The sequence below is a fragment of the Sminthopsis crassicaudata genome, chromosome 4, assembly GCF_048593235.1.
Source record: "Sminthopsis crassicaudata isolate SCR6 chromosome 4, ASM4859323v1, whole genome shotgun sequence".
NCBI classification, from domain to species: Eukaryota; Metazoa; Chordata; class Mammalia; order Dasyuromorphia; family Dasyuridae; genus Sminthopsis; species Sminthopsis crassicaudata.
The window spans coordinates 281,575,410-281,597,424 of record NC_133620.1 but is presented as its reverse complement, the minus strand read 5'-3'; the positions used below and the strand labels follow the sequence as shown (position 1 = coordinate 281,597,424).

At 32.8% G+C, this 22,015-nt stretch overlaps 1 protein-coding gene and 1 long non-coding RNA gene across 3 annotated transcripts in view; one reads left to right on the top strand and one right to left on the bottom strand.

The window, feature by feature from the left end:
* LOC141566457 (uncharacterized) overlaps positions 1–13,472 on the top strand; it is a 287,659-nt gene extending 274,187 nt beyond the window's left edge. Inside the window, exon 3 of the long non-coding RNA XR_012489320.1 lies at positions 13,336–13,472. This is a non-coding gene — a long non-coding RNA (uncharacterized LOC141566457). The remainder of the gene's footprint in view (positions 1–13,335) is intronic.
* The window catches only part of KIF6 (kinesin family member 6), a 466,898-nt gene that overhangs the window by 353,642 nt on the left and 91,241 nt on the right, over positions 1–22,015 (bottom strand). For both annotated transcript variants that reach the window (XM_074311016.1, XM_074311015.1), the window contains exon 4: positions 6,808–6,955. In XM_074311016.1, coding sequence (XP_074167117.1) covers positions 6,808–6,955 — 148 coding nt within the window. The remainder of the gene's footprint in view (positions 1–6,807; positions 6,956–22,015) is intronic.

Here is a 22,015-nt window from a genome sequence, read left to right as displayed (position 1 = left end):
TTCCGGGGTTTTATTCTTTACCTCAGGTGTTTACACTTTCTCTGCTGTTCCTGGCTTGCTGCCAAGACAGAACATCCATACTGGGGTAAAAGTCTTTTTGCAGAAATGGAAGAGATCGTACCCCTCCCCCCTCTGGTCTGCAGTGTGAGCTGCCTGCCTCACTCTCACTGCCTGCCCTCAGTCTGCGTCCAGTCTGTTCATCCCCTCCCCTGAGCAAACACAGAACTTCTCTGGAGAATTTCAAGGATGTCTTCTGTTGGTGATTATTTGTGGGTTTCTTTTCTGGTCAAGCATTAACTCTGAGGCTTGTCATGAAGTAAGTCCTGAGAGAAAATGCGGAGCTCAAGCAGCTGTCTGCCTCCATGCCGCCATCTTGGGTAGAAGTCCTAATTTAGTTTTTATTTACAATTTTTATGATCCTATTATACAATAATGAGGCTCCGTGGTAACTTATGTTTAAAGGAAGTGTTCATGTACTGATATTTAATGCAAGCCAGAAATGAGTAACAACATCTCCACCAAGAACATTTTCACAGAAAAGAAACTCCTATCTTTGGTAAACCCCTGATCAAATCTGACCTGCCAGAAGGAACCTTAAGATCTTTTAAGGTGATAAAAATAAGATTTTCAGTTTGACCCATTTCAACATATAATTAGGTAGTAAAAATAATCTGACAATGATGATAATAACCCAAATCTATACTTCTTTTAGGGTTTACAAAATATTTTCCTCGTAACAATCCTCAAGTAAGTAATACAAATATTACTGCCTTTATGTTACAGATAAACAAAATGATACTCAGAGGTTAATGATTTTCTTTGAATCATGTAACTTGTAAAACTCGGTACAAGGATAGCTTTAGTTAGGAAAAGTTTCATAGCTTGACTAAATAATAGTATGAGTAGACTCCCATTTATATATTCATCTATATCTATATCTTCCTATCTCTTAAAATTCTTCTTTCAACCACATATTTTCATGAAGGGTTCAAAGGATAGAATCCAAGGATGAGACCTCTTCATAAACCTTATTGAGCAATTTAATAGTTCAATGTCAAAAGCAAAAAAGGGAAGAGGAAAGAAAAGTTAAAAAAGAATACTCTAATTATACCTTAGTCTCAGGTAAACAAATAAAACTCTTTTCTTTTTTTCCCCTAATTTTTTTTAAAAGAAAAACAACTGTAAAGTCTCTGGAAAATAATGGCTCCACCAGCTTTTTTCATTTTCTAGATTTTTTTATGGAATGCACACAGAAGAAACATTAGTATTTCCTATGTGGTGAGCTACCTTTTCTTATTACTTTTCTCTCAATATTCAGAATTGCCAGACTGTAATATAACCCACATGTTTCTTGTAGACTGAATTTTCCCTTTCTTCCAAATAAGTTTGAACTTCAGCATACAAAAAGTAATGAGCAATAATTTCCAAAACAAATTAAATCAATTTTTTTCTTTCATAGTCATTGAAAATATGTTTACCACTCATTCACACTAATAGGGATAGATTTCTGTTTTTACATGTGCAACTTTAGTTATTTCAAAACCTGAATAACAATTTTGATTGTGATGATGATGATGATAAAGCATTTTAAAATTTGCAAAGGTCTTCTCTTGAAACAATTTTGTGGCAGTACAATTTTTTTGGAAGCCAGACACGTGATTTCATTGGTATGGTGAACTCTCCTTGAAAAACTTCCCATTACAAATAGAGACTAAAACCTTCCCTACAATTTGCAATCATAAGAATTATCTGTGGTATTGAGATGCCAAGTTATTTCCCAAGGTCATGTGGCCAGTGTGTGGATTGGAAATTGAACTCTAAATACAACACCAGACTGCCTCTATTAGGGCAAGTATTATCTCCATTTTATAGATAAATAAACATGCTCTGAGAGGTTAAATAATTTGATTATAATGATACAGCCATTGGTATATGAGTAGGAATATGAAAGGAGGCCAAATCTATGAAGACTTCAAAAGATGTTAAATAAGTCAATATGAGACACTAAATCTAATAAATGAAAATTAAGATGGATTAATATAATGTTCTATGCTTGGGTAAAAATATCAATTTCCTAAGTACAGAATAAGAAGGCATGCCTAGATAGCAGTTTATTAAAAAAAGACCTGGGGCATATTATTGGACATTTATATCATTATAACTCAACACTATCATATGAGAGCCCCTCCTCCCACAAAAGCAAATACTATTTTAGACTTAACTAAGAAAAGCAAAATAGCTAAGATATGGGACTACTTTACCCTGCACTGTTCAGAACAAAAGAGAGAGAATAATGTTACCATAAATCTTTTCAATTCTTGGGTTCCATGATTTTTTAATTATGTTAATCAAGGCAAAACTAATTACTATAATGATTGATGGGTACTAAATGTTTTTCTGACCTTGAACAGGGTTTTTTAAGCCATTTATGAATAAGCAAGCATATTGATAAAAGAATAAATTTCTGCATATAGGGCATAAGAAATACATTTTTAGAAATTATATTTCCATTGTACAGGTTCTTGAAATAAAACAGAACTGATAATCAGAAATTCTAAAGTGAATATGGGAATGAGAAAAAGTATTTATAATATTCTATAACTAAAACAACTGTGATACGTAAGATATTATTCCCCCTCCAAATTCCTAAATCTTTCATATTCTGGAAAGTTTGATTCTTTTAGTTAAAGTTGTTTTTTTCCCAGAAAGGGTAGTTGGTTATAATAATTGAGATTGAAAGATATGATATGAGCTAAAATATATTTGATTCTTTGGGTCAAGAAAATGAAAATCTTAGATACAATATGGAAGAATAACTTTTTGGAACTACATGTGCAAAAATATTTGTAGCAGTCCTTTTTGTAGTGATAAAAAGCTGGAAACTGAGTGGATGCTCATCAGTTGGGGAACAGCTAAATAAGTTATAGTATATGAATGTTATGGAATATTATTGTTCTGTAAGAAATGATCAGCAGGATGATTTCAGAAAGGCCTGGAGAGATTTACATGAACTGATGCTAAGTTGAATTGAGTAGAACATGGCAACAGCAAGATTATATGATGATCAATTCTGATGGACGTGGCTGTTTTCAACAGTGAGATGATTCAGGCCAGTTCTAATAGACTTGTGATGGAGAGAACCAACTACACTCAGAGAGACAACTGTTGGGACTGAATGTGGATCACCTTTTTTGTTGCTGTTTGCTTGCTCTTTTATTTCTCTTTTTTTCCCTTCTTTTTGATCTGATTTTTTTTTGTTTTGTTTATTTTAGTAAAGCTTTTTATTTTCAAAACATATGCATGGACAATTTTTCAATATTGACCCTTACAAAACCTTGTGTTCCAAATTTTCTCCCCCTTCCTCCCCTCCCCTAGAAGGCAAGTAATCCAATATATATTAAACATGTACAATTCTTCTACATATACTTTTACAAGAAAAATGAGCTCAAAAAAGGAAAAAAATGAGAAAGAAAAAAAATGCAAACATCGACAAAAAGAGTGAAAATACTATATCCACACTCAGTTCCCACATCTGGGTGCAGATGTCTTTCTCCATTACAAGATCACTGGAATTGGCCTGAGTCATCCTGTTAAAAAGAGCCACATCCATCAGAACTGATCATTGCATAGTCTTGCTGTTGCTGTGCATAATGATGTCCTTGTTCTGCTCATTTCACTTAGCATCAGTTCATGTAAGTCTCTCCAGGACTTTCTGAAATCATCTTGCTGTTGACCTGATTTTTCTTGTGCAACATGATAAATATGGAAATATGTATAGAAAACATGTATGTTTAACATAGATTGGATTACTTGCTGTCTAGAGATGGGGATGGGGGGAAGGAAAGAAAGAAAAAATTGGAATACAAGGTTTTCCAAGAGTGAATGTTGAAAACTATCTTTGCACCCTTTGACCCAGCCATACTACTACTGGGCTTATATCCCAAGGAAATACTAAAGAAGGGAAAGGGACCTGTATGTGCCAAAATGTTTGTGGCAGCCCTTTTCATAGTGGCTAGAAGCTGGAAGATGAATGGATGTCCATCAATTGGAGAATGGTTGGGTAAATTATGGTATATGAATGTTATGGAATATTATTGTTCAGTAAGAAATGACCAACAGGAGGAATACAAAGAGGCTTGGAGAGACTTACATCAACTGATGCTAAGTGAAACGAGCAAAACCAGAAGATTATTATACACTTCAACAATGATACTGTATGAGGATGTATTCTGATGGAAGTGGATATCTTCAACATAGAGAAGAGCTAATCTAATTCTAATTGATTAATGATGGACAGAATCAGCTATATCCAGAAAAGGAACACTGGGAAATGAGTGTAAACTGTTATTTTTACCTTCTGAATCCAATTCTTCCTGTGCAACAAGAAATTCGGTTCTACACACATATATTGTATCTAGAATATATTGTAATATATTTAACATGTATAAGACTGCCTGCCATCTGGGGGAGGGGGTTGGGGGAGGAAGGGAAAAAATCTGAACAGAAGTAAGTGCAAGGGATAATGTTGTAAAAAATTACCCTTGCATATGTACTATCAAAAAAAAGTTATAATTATAAAATAAAATAAAAATTAAATTAAAAAAAAACTATCTTTGCATATATTGTGAAAATAAAAATCTATTATTTAAAAAATAGGTATGAACAAATAAAATTTTTAAAATAGAATAACTTTTCCCTTCTCTACTCCAGATTACAATGCATATAACCAAAGGCTTTCATTTTAGAGTAAACATTTTATGAATTGGTATTAGCAAAAGTACTTATACTGGAATATTTATTTTAGAGAAATTTTTGTAACTAAATCAACAGAACAATGTTATTGTGTGATATATAAACAACTTTGTTATGTGGAACCCTTGTTTTTAATGGTATACTAATGCCATTTTATTTTTTCATTCAAAGAAGCACAAATTCTTTAAAAATTAATGTTTTTAAAAGCATTTATGATGCCTACTATGTGCCAAATCCCTAACCTAAGCACTGGGAATACAAAGGAAAAAAATTCTTTAAAGAGGTTATTGGGGGAGTGACAAGTACAACAAAAAGTTAATGCAAAAATATATAAAATAAATAAAAAGAATTTTTCTTGGAAGGAAAAGACACTAGCAATGGTAGGATCAGAATCGGCTTCCTATAGGAAGTGGTGGTTGAATTGAGCTTTGAAAGATTCCAGGGAATCTAAGAGATGGGAAAAAAAGAATGAGTTCATTCCAAGTATGGGGACTAACCTGTGCAAAGGCTCAAAGACAGAAGATGGAGCAAGAAAGGTGGATATAAGGTAGAATAGCAAGTAAGGTGGATGCAATTGGTCTGGGAATATTAGGAATTATATATTAAAATCCCAGAAAGGTAACTTAGAGACAGTATGTGAAGAACTCTAGATGTCAAATGAAGGAATCAGTATTTATTAATCATAGTCAATAAGAAACCACATATGGTTTTTGAATGGGGGTGTGACATGGTCAGATGATGGCTTTAGAAAGATCCTTTTTTCAGAGAGGTGATACAGAGATTGTAGAAGGAATAGCCTAAATGAATGGGAGCTCATAGCTCAGGAGATGATGAGGGCTTGAATTAGAGCCCAGTGGCTGTTTGACTAGGGAAAAGAGAATTATGGAAAAGATGGGAAAAAGGTAAGATCAACAAACCTGATAGCTGTTTACAGGGAGAAGTTAGGAAGTTAAGAAGAGGAGAGACTTTGGCAAGAAAAATAGAGTCCTATTTTAGATATATTTTATCTGGCATATCAGGAAATCCAAGTAGGAAATTTAATAGTGATGTTGAACAGGACCTCATCATAAGAGACTAGGGCTGAATACATATATATATATATGCATATATATATATATATATATATATATATATATATATATATATATATATATATATATATATATACCTATATATACACATATGTGTATATATATATATATATATGTATGTTATGTATAACTTGAGTAATTTATGTATATAGAGAATCAAAGAAACATTGAACTTAGCTGAAATTTAATTCATACTAAATGATTTTATTTCTTTGGTCTTCTAATCAATGAGAAGAATTATGTTTCTAGTTCTGAATCAATGATTCTGAGTTTAAACTTTCCTATGTAGGCTGTTAAGAGTTAAAAGAAAATGTTTTTATTTGCTTGCCTTTATTATGGCAAGGGAAAAATCTCAATGTCTCAAAGATATAAAAATCAGATAATCTGTAATTTTTTTTAAGCAAATATATCATGTGCCTTATAAACCTCAAAGAAAGAACTACCCCTAAATCTTCATTCTAAGAGCAGTGATTGAATGAATAGTTCTGAAATTCCTCTGCTAGGGCACAATTGCAAATGAATGATTAAATCAATAAACATTTTATGTGTACGTGTGTGTATGTGCATGCGTGTGTCTGCATGCATGTGCTAGGCATTTAGTTGAGCACTGAGACCACAAAAAGAGGCAAAAGACAGTTCTTTTCCTCAAGGAACTTACAATCTAATGGAGAAGACAATATGCAAGCAAATATATATATATACAGAGCAAGCTGTGAATAGCACAAATAGGAGATAATTGATAAAGGGGAGGCACTTGGAATCTTCCTTAAATGCAATGCTTTTTATTGAAGGCAAAATTTTCATCATACTAAAGATGTGAATATGATAGGTGAATATATTATATAAAATCTATAATAGAGAATATGATCTATTAATAGAATATAATAGCACTTTACTAACAGGGCAATTTTTTCCTTCAGAAAGTTATAAATACACAAGATAAATGGAAATTATGATTCTGTACCTTTTGTAATTGCTCAAAAATGTATGATAAGGTTCTTGGAATGATGCCTCTGTCACTGTAACGCTCAGCTCCCCCAGTAATTGTGAAAGTCTTGCCACTACCGGTTTGTCCATATGCAAAGATGGTGCCATTATAGCCAGCCAGAACACTGAAATGGACAACATTATAATGAATAATGAAGCTTCCATATCCAAAAGTCACATGCAATTTAGATTTTAATTAAAAGCATTAGTCTAGAATTCTATGTCACAAAACATCATCAATCTTATCAAATAATGTTGAAAATATACTCATAATTGGAACTATATATCCAATATATATCAAAGAACCTTAATTAACCCAAGAATATTTACAAATATTTCCATAGAAAGGAAGGGACAGTGATTTCAAGTCAAATGGAAATCTCTTGCCATCTTTAGCAAACTGAAATATTGATGGAAAAGCTCTAAATAGGATTAAAACTAATCTCTTCCATTTGGCACACCACAACTGCCAGTACAGCCTTGTGGAGAGCATTCTCTCTTGTACCTATTTAGCATTACATCTCTCTTTACTCAATGACCAATTATAATTCCTACAATGATTTAGAGAAATTCAAGCAAAAAGTTTTGAGTTATGGAGATGTGTTTTACTTGTGCAAAAATAAATTCAATTAAGCCAGAAATTTATGATTGCCATATGAATTCTGGAAAGCTTAAATACTGATTGAGACAAATAGAAAGTTTTCTTCATTCTAAATAGTAAAGACAAAATCCCAAGGACAAACAAATAATACTTTTTTATTCATTCGTTTATTTTGTTCTATTATGTGTCTATTAGTATAAAATGTACTGGGGCTGGGAAAGAGATTATGAAAGCACTGGAGTACATTGTCCACAAACTTAAGAAGCTTACAATCCAATTGGAAAAGCAAAAGAAAACACAAAACTAAAAGACAATTATAAAACAATAAACATGCCAGAAGAACAATAAGGGATGGTATTCAAGAAGCATGGCATGCATATAGATGATTACTTCATCTCAGGACTGTTCTCAGAATCAAATGAGGTAATATTTATATAGCACTTAGAACAGAGCCTGGCACATAGTAGATCCTATATAAATGCTTTTTATTTGGTGGTTGATGTCGTTGACAGGTAGCATAATGTTGCATAAAGCAGACTAGATTCAGAATGAGAGTTGAGTGCAAATCCTGCCTTACTTCTTGTGAGACTGAGCCTCAGTTGTCTCATCCATAAAATAGATTTAATAGCTACACTACCTATTTTAAAAGATTATTATAAGAGCTATTCAAATAAGATATTATTAGAACAGTATAGAAAGAAACATTTAGAGTAGCAGGTCATTGGAGGCAAATGATGGAAAATAAGGTAAGAGATATAGTCAAGGGCATATAATGAAGATGTTGGGAACTAGATAGTGGGGTGTGGAAAAAAATAGCTAATGGTGGGGAGGAAAAGTGGAGAGAGAATAAAGTAAATAGTGTACAGGACAGAACAAGAGAAAATATACAAGGAGGCAAAGAAAAGATGGACAATCATGAAAACAATGTTTTCTATTATTATATATGCTCTCTTGAAATGGAAATGTATTGTTACATATTTTGAATTCTCCTTGATATTGTGGTGGGCACATGACAAAATTTTTTTCTTTTTCTGCTTGTCCGTTTTTTTTTTCTTATTTTGCATTTAAGGTTTTTAAAAAAGAAAAAAAAACATATAATAGTTAATAGTCAAAATTCTTAACCAAGTGTGTGCCATAATTAAAGTGATGGCTTTAGGAAGATTATTCACTAGTGATATTAAGAATGGATTGGAAAATTCTATAAAAAAGAATAATTAGAAGGATGAAAAATTAGAGTCAGAAAAAAAGCAATAGGACTGCTGTAGTAATCCATGTATTAAAAAAAAGAAATATAGCTCTATTAGGAGAAGAACACAGAAACAGGAAAATTCTAGAGATTTTTGGAAAAAAGATGGAGAAGGCTTGTTGATAAATTGACTAAAGAGGATCAAAAGAATTTAGGCAATTGGCATTCTGACCAAAACCAAGATATAAAATAAGAAAATGTGAACTAGGCTCCTAAATCACATATTAAATTGGTGACGAAGCTTTCACTAATATATGGTACACTTTGACATTAAATCTATACTGTCTATGCCTACAAATACTTGTTCCAAATGGTTTAGGCATGGATATCCTTAAAAGCAGAGAGCTAGACTAGATCAACTCAGGTCCAGTTCAGCTCCATATTTCTATATTCTATTGTGGTATATTCTAATTGTAAATCCTGCTGTGGAAATGTGGGTAGGGCATATGGCCAACCACAATCAATGCAAGCCAAACTGATGGCTCTCTTCAGAAATAGGATGCCAAAGAAGTTCAGAGAATATACTGTTTTCATAAACCTTTAAAATACATTTTAATGTAATAAAACACACACAAATTTATATATTTGTCATCATTACAGCCTTAATTAAGCATTTTGGACACAGAGTAAACTGTTGGCTGCTGAAAAGAGAGGTAACAGACACTGTGATGTGATTTTAAAAAAAATTCTTAAACGAAAACAGGTTTGAGAAGGACACCAAGTACAGCATCAGTGGAGATGAATGCTGGATCAGGAGTCTGAGAACTTAAGTTCAAGTCTCAGCTCTGACATTTACTATATGTTGGACAAGTTATTTCATCTCTCTGGGCAAAAGTTACTCTTCTGTAAAATGAGAAGGTTGGACTATATGACCTCTAGGATTGCTTCTAGCTCTTAATCTATGATTTTATACTATTCCAAACCTTGAAATAACAATAGCAGAAAGAAGAGATGGATCTTTTTAAATACCTCTCACATAACTTCTAAGTTTTAAAGTCTGACTAGGAATGCCAGTTAGAAATGCTATTCCCTGAGGTAGTTAAGCTTGGCACTATTAAATTCCATAATTTTATTTAAGAAAAAACATGGAATTTCAATCCTTAAATATTCATAAAAATAGAATCAGTAACTGCCTTGTCTTGAACAATTTAAGAATTTGTCTACTTAGAAGGATCTACTAAAGATCTTCATGATGTTCTTTTCATTTTTATATTTCTCAGTGTTCTGTTCATTAATTCATCTCATTATTTCAAACCAACAATTTAGAGAGACATAAACATCAAGGTAATATTTAATTGAAAGTTTCTAAGATAAACCTGAGTAATCTTATTACATATTTCAGGGTTTCTGATCCATGAATTAATGCAGGAAAATGTCCTTAAATAACATCATTTATAATTTCCAAACTTCTGATGGATCTATCCTTTATTAATGCTCTGAATAAGAAATTTACATTTGGGAACACAACAAATATGTGAACCTTTAAATAGAAGAGGATGAACTTTTTCTGATCATCTACCATTTATGAAAATGACGTTCCATTCTATTCCAAATACCCAGATTTAAAAAGCAAATGCTAAATTATCCCTTTATGAAATAATATGCATATGTTTATAGTATTTTAACAGAAATTTCTTCTGCTGCCTTGGAGAGTAACATTTAAATTCATCAACAATATAATTATTCCCAGATGAGCATCAATCAGAAGCAAAAAAATAAAAACAAAATAATAGCACGGAAACAGTTTTGCATTATCCTGTGAGATACACATATCTTGGGCAATTTAGCTAGGCCAGTTTATGCAGGATTAGTAATGTGTAGTATTTTGATTTATAGGAGTTTAGAGAAAGTTAGAAAATAAGCTTTCATCAGCTGATTCTTCACTTTTTCCTGTTAAATTCTTTCCATTTTTCTGACACTCATACATCCCTGGCCACCCTCTTCAATATGAAATCACGGACAAATAGAATTTTAGGGTTGGAAGAAACCTTAGTCAATATTTAATTTTACCCAAATCTGAAAGAAAATAACAGAGAAACAGTTATCCAGCCTCTGTTTGACAACCTCTAATGAGAGGAAACCCGCAACCTCCCAATTCAGCTCATTCCACTTTGGGATAACTCTAATTGTTAAGAAATTTGTTATTTTCTAACATCACAAGTGTGAAGTCAATTAATCTATTTTTTTTTTAAATTCTGATTTTAATACCAACTTGTTTTTCACAAAGTAGAATAAAAAGAGGATTAAAGCCATGAATCTCTATTATGTGATTTCCTTTTTAAAATATATAATAAATTTAACATGTAATTTTCAAATTTATACTACTTATTTCTTTATGACTTTTGTTATCATTTATCACAAGTCCCTCCCTTTTCCAGTCTATCTTCATTCAGCTGTCAAAACAATCTTTCTAAAACACAATTTGACCACATCACTCTTTCTAATTAATAAACTACAGTGGCTCCCTATCATTGTCAAAATTAAGTATAAAATCCTTTGATATTCAAAGTCTTTCTCAGCCTGATTTTCTGCTATATATCTTATCTTGTTTTTGCTCTGTGATCTAGTAACATGGTCTCGCTCTTCTTCACAAAAGATACTTCTTCTCTGGGCATTATCTTGGGGTGCCCCCCATGTCCAGAATATTCTATCTCCTAATCCTAATCTCCTGGCTTCCTTCAAGTCTAAGCTAAAATCCCAACTTCCACAGAAACCCTTTTATGATCCCCATTAATTCTAGTGCCTTACCTTTATTAATTATTTCTAAATAATTCTGCATATTGTTGTTATTTGTATAGAAATTTTGTGGATATTGCGTTTCCTTTTAGACTAAGCTCTGTGACAGAAGGGACTATCTTTTATCTTTCCTTGTATCACCAGTACTTAGCACAGATGTTTGCAATACTATTTTTATTGACTGAATGAGACTAACCTATAGCTGCAGCATCCACAGGAGCCATTGCCAGACTATATATCCATGAGGGTAGCTTTCTAGGGTGATGACTATAAGCACTACTATTCCCAAGACTCTTGAATTCAGGTTTCTGGGCTGTTGCCATTAGAGTCTGCAAGGACATGACAGTGAAAATGGTAGTTTGGCTTGCTTGGCACATGCTGTTCAGAGTGCCTTGGTACTTCAGGTAGGCTGGTTGGCCTGCCCATGGGTAAGGAACTGCTTCTCTGCAACTGTTTTCCTGGATAGTTGGGCTGGAAGCAGGTTGGGTGGCTTTGGGAGAGCTTGCTATTCCTAGGGCTCTTAGGCCTAACATCCTAGGCTGCCTCCATTAGGGTTTGAGGGAAGGTCTTCTGCTTCTCTCATCACCCAGCTTAGACCCCAATTATCAATTTTTTTTCTGTCCTTTTAAACTTTACTTTATAATTTGCCCTAGAAAACTGAAGCTTGTTTTTCTTATAACTAGTCCCCTCTACCTGATCCTTTTAAAGTCTTTTTTTTTCTTTCTCTCCTGTTTTGCCTACTTCCCTATTGAATTTGTGTATTTATACATTATTTTTGTACATGTATGTTAAATTCTCTTTTGCCCAGTTTAATGAGATGCCAGCTCCCCTACCTCTTCTCTACCTTTATATATACTCTTCTGGCATGCCACAATTATCAGAAATAGTAAGTTCCTCCCCTTCTTCCCATTTTCTCCTTAAGATAGTCCCTTCTCTTTTCTTTTGTATTCTCTTCAAATGAAATAGTACAAAAACACCCCCAAAGTTGCATATTTGTTTTTCTCTTATCCCTCTATAATTCACAAAGTAAGTAGAATTTTGAAGGGTCACATCTCTTTCCCTCTTTAAGCCCTTGATCAAAATTTAGTCCCTTTCAAATGCTCAAATGTAACCTTTCTAGGTTATTTTTATCTCATGTTTGAGTTTCAAAGATTCAACTCAGCTCTTTTCTTTATATCAGCAATGCTTGAAAGTATTCTAATTATATTCATGGTTCATTTTTTTTTACCCCTCAAAGATCATACTTTTTTCAGTTAAGTTATTATTGGTAGTAAATTTTTTTCTTTTGGAATATTGTGTTCCCAAATTTTTTATAGTTGCAACATAACCTCATGCAATCCTGAGGTTGCTTGGCATTTGAAATTATTCTTTCTAGTTGTTTGTAGTATTTTTTTTTCTTTGACCCCAAAGCCCTGAATTTTGGGCTAAAACAGTTTTGAGTGTTTTCAACTTAGTATTTCTTTCAGGCAGTTTTCTTTTATAATTATTTCTTCAAATATAGTACTCAGATATTTTTTTTTCTTGATTACAGTTTTCAGAAAGTCTGCTTCTTAAATTATCTTTTCAGGTGAACTTTTTTTGATGTTAGGTATTTAGCATTGGGCCTAGATTCAAAAAAACTCAAAAAAAATTCAAAAAAAAGTTCAAATCCTTCCTCAGACATTAGTAGTGTGTTACTCTAAGGCAATCACTTACATCACTCTATTTACCCCAAGTTACTTAAATGTAAAACAGTAATAACAAAATCTATTTCACCAGGGTTGTTATGAGAATTAAACGAGATATTAAATGAGGATATTACAAGATATTGCATAAAAGGTTTAGCACACTGCCTGATATACAGTAGGTACTTAATTATGTTTTCTAGTATTTCTTGTTATTTCACTTAATCTTTAAGGTTTATTTATTCTGGATTTTTTCAGAGAGGGTTGAGCCAAAATGGTGGAGTAAGCTGCTTGAGTTCTCCTAGTTTCCCTTGAAATTATATGAAACCAAGTTCTGAACATAGTCTGACCAAATGAAACCACTCTCCAGCACAAGATAGATTGGAAAAACTACAAGAAAGGTCAGTCTCATTGGGGTGAAAAGGGTTTTCAGCCCAGGTCAGACAGATTCTGGGAAAGCCAGTGAGAGGGTCTTAATCACAGATGATCAGCAACTCTTGGAGCTGGCTCAGTACAGGAGCAGACCAGGGCACAGCTCCAGTCCCAGTTCCCAAGCACACCTTGGGAAACTAGAATGTTTCCTGAAAAGAGCAGACAAAGATACCCCCTGCAAACACAATGGGCTCCTGTGCTCAAAGCCAAGGCTCAGAACTTCAAAGGAAGCTTGGGACAGCAACACCTTTACTGCAGGAGCAGAACTAAACCATAAAAGTAAAAAAAAAAAAAAGAGGAAATACCCTCCCTAAAAAAGGAAAGAAAATGAACAAGAAACAGAAAAGAACCTTGACCATAGAAAGCTGGTGACAAGGCAAACCAAAATACAAACTTAGACAAGGACAGAATGTCCACAGAAGAAATTTCAAAGAGTGAGATAAATTGGTCTCAAACCCACAGAGACTTTTTGGAAATGCTCATAAAAATTTTCAAAAGGCAAATAAGAGATGTAGACGAATAATGAGATAAGAAATGAGAAGTATGCATGAAAGTCAACAGTTCGAAAATTGTCTGATGAAAACAACTACTTAAACAGTATAATAAACCAAATGGGGAAAAAATACAAAAGATAATGGAAGAAAATCACACATTAAAAACCAGAACAGGGAAACTGGAAACTAATAACTTTGTGAAAGAGCAAGAATCAAAAAAACTTAAAAAAAAAAAAAAAGAAGAAGAAGAAAAGGAAGGAAGAAAATGCAAAATACCTCATTGGCAAAACAGCTGATATGGAAAATAGATCCAGAAGAGACAACTGAAAAATTATTGGACTACCTGAAGGCTATAACTAAAGAAAGAATCTGGATAACATTCTACAAGAGATCACTAATGAAAACTACTCCAATATTTTAGGAATAGAGGGGAAAATTGTCCTTGAAAGAATCCATCAATAACCTCTGGAAAGAGATCCCACAAGGAAAACCCCAAGGAACATTGTTGCAAAACTCCAAAACTATAATCTCAAGGGAAAAATTATTACTACAAGTTGCGAGACAAAAACAATTCAAATATCAAAGAGCAAAAGTCAGGATTACCCAGGATTTGGCAGCTTAAAGGATAAATAAAAGGATCAGAGGACCTGGAATACCATATTCCAGAAGGCAAAGGATCTGGGATTACAACCAAGAATTAGCTACCTAGCAATATTGAACATCATCTTTCAGGGAGGGAGATAGATCTTCAATGAAATAAGAGACTTTCAATCATTTCTATTGGAAAAAAAAACAAAACTAAACTAAACAGAAAAGTAAATCTACAAAAACAGGACTCAAGAGAAGTATAGAAAGGTAAACAGGGGAAAACCATATTTAAAGGTGGAATTGTTTATATCTCTAGATGGGAAAATAATATCTGTAACTGTTAAGTGTATGTTATTGGAGCAAAGAAGGGAATCACATGGAGTGAGGGTATGGTTGTGAATGGACTCTGATGTGAAGACATCAAAGAAAAAGACATTAAAGGATGAGAAAAGGATTCTGGAGAGCAATTTGGAACTATGCTCAAAGAATTATCAAAATGTGCATATCCTTTGATCCAGCAGCATTACTACTGGGCTTATATCCCAAAGAGATTTTAAAGAAGGGAAAGGGACCTATATGTGCAACAAGGTTTGTGGCAGCCCTCTTTGTAGTGGCCAGAAACTGGAAACTGAGTAGATGCCCATCAACTGGAGAATTACTGAATAAATTGTGGTATATGAATATTATGGAATATTATTGTTCTATAAGAAATCATCAACAGGATGATTTCAGAAAGGCCTGGAGAGACTTACATGAACTGATGCTGAGTGAAATGAGCAGGACTAGGAGATCGTAGTATACTTCAACAACAATACTATATGATGATCAATTCTGATGGGCGTGGCCCTCTTCAACAATGAGATGAACCAAATCAGTTCCAATAGAGCAGTAATGAACTGAATCAGCTACACCCAGTGAAAGAACTCTGGGAGATGACTATGAACCACTACATAGAATTCCCAATCCCTCTATTTTTTCTGCCTAAATTTTTTGATTTCCTTCACAGGCACTAGTGTGTGCCTAGTGTGGTACTAATGGTACGCTGTTTCCAGTCTGATTCTTTTTGTACAGCAAAATAACTGTTTGGACATGTATACATATATTGTATTTAATTTATACTTTAACATATTTAACATGTATTGGTCAACCTGTCATCTGGGGGAAGAGGTGGGGGAAAGGAGGGGAAAATTTGGAACAAAAGGCTTTGCAGTTGTCAATACTGAAAAATTACCTATGCATAATTTTTTTGGAAAGTTAAATAAGTTAATTTAAAAAATGCCAGAACATTAGAAATCTGAACATTTAACACAGCAAAACAAACAAACAAACAAATAAATAAATAAGGATGGGAAAAGGTCTGTACTGTAAAAAGAGGAAAGGGGAGGTATAATGGGACAATTACTTAACATGAAAAGGTGCAAAAGTTCAGAATGGAGGGAAAGAAGCTGGGAGGATGAGCTTTGTCTGAACCTTGATCTTATCAGTTTTGACTTTAATAGGGAATAATTTAATTATTCATTTGGATATAGAAATTTATCCAACCCAATAAAAAAGGTAGAAGAAGAAAGAGGAAAAGAAGAGGGAGAGACAGGATAGAAGAGAAGGCAAAAACTCTAAGAAAAAAAATAAGAGAAGAGTTGAAGAGTTGATAGAAGATAAGGTAGTAGGTGGGGGGGGGAAGAGAGAACAAAAGTGTATATAGGGGAGAAAATAGATTGGAAAGAAATACAGAGCTGGTAATCATAACTGTTAATGTGAATGGGATGAACTCTCTCATAAAACAGAAGCCAATAGCAGAGTGGAGTAAAAAAACAGAATCCTACTATATGTTGTTTACAAGAAACACATTTGATACAGAGAGACACATACAAAGTAAAGATAAAAGGCTGGAACAGAATTTATTATGCTAAAGTTGAAATTTAAAAAAAAAGCAGGGTAGCAATTCTGATCTAACATAAAGCAAAAGTAAAAATAGATCTTATTGAAAAAGATAAGGAGGGAAAATAAACCTTAATAAAAAGTATCATGAATAATGAAGTAATAACAATGCTAAATGTGTATGCACCAAGTAGTAGAGCAGCTAAAATTCTAGAGAAGATTTTAAGTAATTTGGAGGAAATTATAGGAAGAAAAAAATTGCAAAATGATTCTAGTGTGGCACCTCAACCTTCTCTCAGAGTAAGAAATATCTAACTACAAAATAAACAAGAAAGAAATTACGGAGGTTAATAGAATCCTCTAAAACCTAGATATGATAGACCTTTGGAGAAAATTGAATAGGGTCAGAAAGGAATATACCTTTTTCTCAGCAGCACATGGCACCTTTGCAAAACTTGACCATGTATTAGGGCATAAAAACCTTACAATCAAATGCAAAAAGGCAGAAACAGTAAAGGATTCCTTTTCAGACTACAATGCAATAAAAATCATATTCAATAAAGGACCAAGGAAAGATAGACTAAACACCAGTTGGAAATTAAATAATCTAATTCTAAAATAATTAGTGTTTCAAACAACAAATCATAGAAACAAAACATAATTTCATCCAAGAAAATCACAGTAATTAGACAACATACCAAAACTTATGGGATGCCGCCAAACCGGCAATATGAATTGGGCATGTAACTAAAAAATCTAGAAAAAGAACAAATTAAACCCCCAATTAAATACCAAATTAGAAATTTTGAAACTCAAGGGAGAGATTAATAAAATTGAAACTAAGAAAACTACTGAACTAATAAATAGAACTAAGAATTGATTTCATGAAAAAAATTAACAAAATAGATTAACCTTTGGTTAATTTGATCAGAAAAAGGAAAGAGAAAAAAAAACCTCACCAGCATCAAAAATGTTATCACCAATGATAAAGAAATTAAAAGAAATGATCAGGGACTGTTTTGCCCAACTCTATAAACAAGTTTGACAATCTAACCGTAACAGATGAATACTTACAAAAATATAAATTGTCCAGGTAAACAGAAGAGGAAAGAAAATACTTAATCCCATTTTAGAAAAAGAAATTGAACAAGGCCTTCATAAACTTCCTAAGAAAAAATCTCCAGGGCCAGATGGACTCACAAGTGAATTCTATAAAGCTTTTAAAGAACAATTAATTCTAGTACTATGCAAACTATTTGAAAAAAATAAGTAAAGGAGGAGTTTTGCAAAATTTCTCCTATGATACAAATATGGCACTGATATCTAAACCAGGAAGAGCTAAAACACAGAAAAATTTATAAACCAAGCTCTCTAATGAATATTGATGCAAAAATTTTAAATAAAATATTAGCAAAGGTTTTACATTAACTTATCAGCAGAATAACAACATTGTAAACAAGTGGGATTTATGCCAGGAATCAAGACTGGTTCGATATTAGGAAAACTATTATCACAAACGACCATGTCAATAACAAAATCAACAGAAGTCATATGATAATCTCAATAGATGCAGAAAAAGCTTTTGACAAAATATAGCATCCATTTCTATTAAAAATACTAGATAGAATATGGACAAAGAGAGCTTTCTTTAAAATAATATGCAGTATCTATCTAAAAGCTACAGCAAGCATTATTTGTAATGAAAAGAATATAATAAAATTAGGGGTGAAACAAGGATGTCCATTATCACCAACATTATCCAATACTGTACTAGAAATGCTGGCTTTAGCAATAAGAAAAGAAAAAGAAATGAAAGGAATTAGAGCAGGCAATGAGGAAATGAAATGATTACTCTTTGCAGATGATATCATATCACCATATTTATATTTAGAGAATCCTAAAAAATCATCCAAAATCTTCAGAAAACAATTCACAGCTTTATCAAAGTTGCAGGATATAAAATAAACCTACACAAATCATCAACATTTCTATATATTACTGACAAAGCCCATTAGCAAGAGATAGAGAGATTCCTTTTAAAATTACTGTAGACAAAATAAAATACTTGATGGTCTACCTGTCAAGACAAACTATATGAAACCAGTTACAAAACACTTCTCACACAAATAAATTCAGGTGTAAACAATTGGAAAAATATCTATTGTTCATAGCTAATGAAATAAAAATGACAATTCTGCTTAAATTAATCTACTTGTTCTAGTGCCATACCAATCAAACTGCCAAAACATTATTTTATAGAAGAAGAAAAACAATAACAAAATTCGTCTCGAAGAACAAAAGGTTAAGAATATTAAGGGAATTAATGGGGAAAATAAAAACAAAAGATGGTGACTTAGCAGTACCAAATCTAAATAAAGCATCAGGCATCAAAGCCATTTGATACTGGCTAAGAAATAGAGTGGTATATCAATGGAATAGATTAGATACACATGACACAATAATCAAGGTCTACAGTAATTTAGTATTTGATAAATCCCCAAATGCCAGCTTCTGGAATAAGAATTCACTATTTGACAAAAATTGATGTGAAAACTGGAAAATATTATGTCAGAAACTTGGCATAGACTTACATGTCACACCCTATACCAAAATATATTCAAAATGGATACATGATTTGGACATAAAAGAGGATACCAAATTAGGAGAACAAGGGATAATTTACCTATCAAATTTTTGAAGAAGGGAGAAATTTATCACCAGAGAAGAACTAGAGAACATTATGAATGGCAAAATGGACAGTTTTAATTACATTAAATTAAAAAGCTTTTGCACAAACGAAACCAACAGAAACAAGATTAAAAGGGAAGTACAAAGCTAGGAAAAAATCCTTATAGCCAGTATTTCTGATAAAGGTCTTATTTCTAAAATATATAAAGGACTGTGTCAAATTTATACTACAAGTCATTTCCCAATTGATAAATGGTCAAAATATATGAATAGTTTTCAGATGATGAAATTAAAGCCATTTATAGTTATATGAAAAAATGCTATAAATTACTATTGACTAGAGAAATGTACATTAAAACAACTTTGAGGTACCACCTCATACCTCTCAGATTGGCTAAGATGACAGGAAAAAATAATAAATGTTGAAGGGGATGTGAGAAAACTGAGACACCAATAAATCATTGGCAGAGTTTTGAAATGATCCAAATGTTCTGGAGAGCAATCTAGAACTATGCCCAAAGGGTTATAAAATAGGGGTTATAAAATAGTTATCTTTGATTCATCAGTGCCATTACTGGGTCTGTATCAAAAGGAAATTGTAAAAGAGGGGAAAGGACCCACATGTGCGAAAATGTTTGTAGCAGCTCTTTTTGTGGTAGCAAAGAATTAGAAAAGGAGTGGATGCCCATCAATTGGGGAATGGATGAACAAGTTGTGGTATATGAAGGTAGGTAAGGGAATATTATTGTTCTTTAAAAATGATGAACAATCTGATTATAGAAAGGCATGAAAAGATTTACTTGAATTGATAATGAGTGAAACAAGCAATCTCCTTTCTTTTCCCTGGAGGTAGGTGGCATTTTCTGTCCAAAATCTATTGAGATTGCTTTGGATCACTGAACTACTAAGAAGAACCAAGCCTTTCATAGTTGATCACAGATTCTTGCTGTTATTGTGTACATTGTTTTCTTTTCTTTTTTTTTTTTTAATCTTTCCCGTGGTTTTTCTCTTTTGCTCTTCTTTTTCTCTCCCAATATGATTCATAAATGATTGTATATTAAAATAAATAACATTATTACAATAAAAATAGTGATTATATTGCTCTTTAACTATGTACCTCCAGGAATCAGAACAGTACATTGGATGTAGTAGGTGCTTAATAAATATATATTGAATTTTAAACAAATTCAATGTATGAAAGATATTGAATAAAATAAATATTTAAATAAATTCAATGTTATATATTTAAAATTTTTCTATTTCTTCCATTCTATTTTAAAGAGTTTGATACTTGGGTAATAATTTCTATCTCCTAAAGTCTTTATATTTCTTGCAAATTTTCCTGAAAAGCTCTAATTATATTTTAAAACTCATTTCGTATCTGCCAGTCACTCTTGGGGTCTTTGTGGTCTGGTTATTCCTTTTTTTCCCCTAACTATCTGTAATTGTGGATTTACTACTTTTCCCAAAATACCTCTTGGGGTTGTTTTAACCAAGAATATTTCTTTATTGATGTTGTGCCAAGGTACAAAGGTAGGCCCTGTTTGGCCCTCTCTCCCCTGTAATCTACATGCTATTGCCACAACCACTATTATTCCAAACAAGATGAATGGGATGAAGCTTGGTTTATGATTCTGTCTTTGGGTGTCCTGATAGAAGTACAACTCTGAATCCCATTTCTGCCTTTTCTTTCTGAGATGCTCAGCTAGAAGTAGTCTTCATCTCCTTGCTCCCCCCTTAATAATCTTAGAATATCAAAGATCTTGCTGGCTCTCAAACCTCAAGATTTTCTCTACTCTTCAGGCTGGTCCCATCCTCTTCTGTGGCTCTAGTAAAAACACTAGAGGGTCCCAGGTATGCACACACTTCCTAGTGTTGCTTACATGTTCCGTGATCTACTGTATGGCCTTAAAAGAGTGTTCTGTGCCAGGTACAGTTCAAGCCAATCCAATGATTTAAGCTCAGGATTGGAATGCAGTAAAAATTTGAGGTCACAAAATTCAATGAAAATAGATTTACTTGAAATAAGGTTAAAAGGATATAATTTATTAAAAGTAGACTGTGTTCTTCTCTACTTTTGCATTCTTTATAAAAACAACACTGGGTCAAAAAGACTACCCATGATGTAGTTGGAATTCTACTAAACCTCAGGAAGTGATGTTACAGGAGTATCCATTCAGAAGTGAAAGGAATCTTGGAATATTGCTGAAGCAGACACTCTCCTTTAGAGGTAAAGTTTTCAAAATTCATAAAACACAAACAAAAAAATTTCTTTCTTCCAAACTTTTCTGTGACCATCACCATCTTCCCTATTCCTCAAGATCACAATCTAGGTGACATTCTCAACAACTCACCATAACTTACCTACCCCCATCTTCCCCAATATCCAATCTGCTGTCAAGGCCTTCAATTTCATCTTTGCAACATCACTTGTGTTAATTAAAGCTTTTTATTTTTAAAATGTATACATGGATAATTTTCAACATTCATCTTTAAAAAACCTTACGTTCTAAATGTTTTTCTCCCTTCCCCCATTCTCTCTCCACGACAGCAAGTAATTCAATATATATTAAACATGTGCAATTCTTTTATATATATTTCTACATTTATCATGCTGCACAAGAGAAATCATATAAAAAAGGGAAAAATGAGAAAGAAAACATAATACAAAAAACAACAAAAAGTGAAAATATTATATTCTCTCTGGGTAGCTCTTCACATCACAAGTTATCTTGGGGTTTGGTAATTACATTTTTTCCTCTTCCCTACTTAGTCCACCTTTTTTTTTTTCTTTACAAAACTAGAACAATTAACTCTTTTGTCTCATGTAGTTTTCAAATGGCTTCTTAAAATACAGC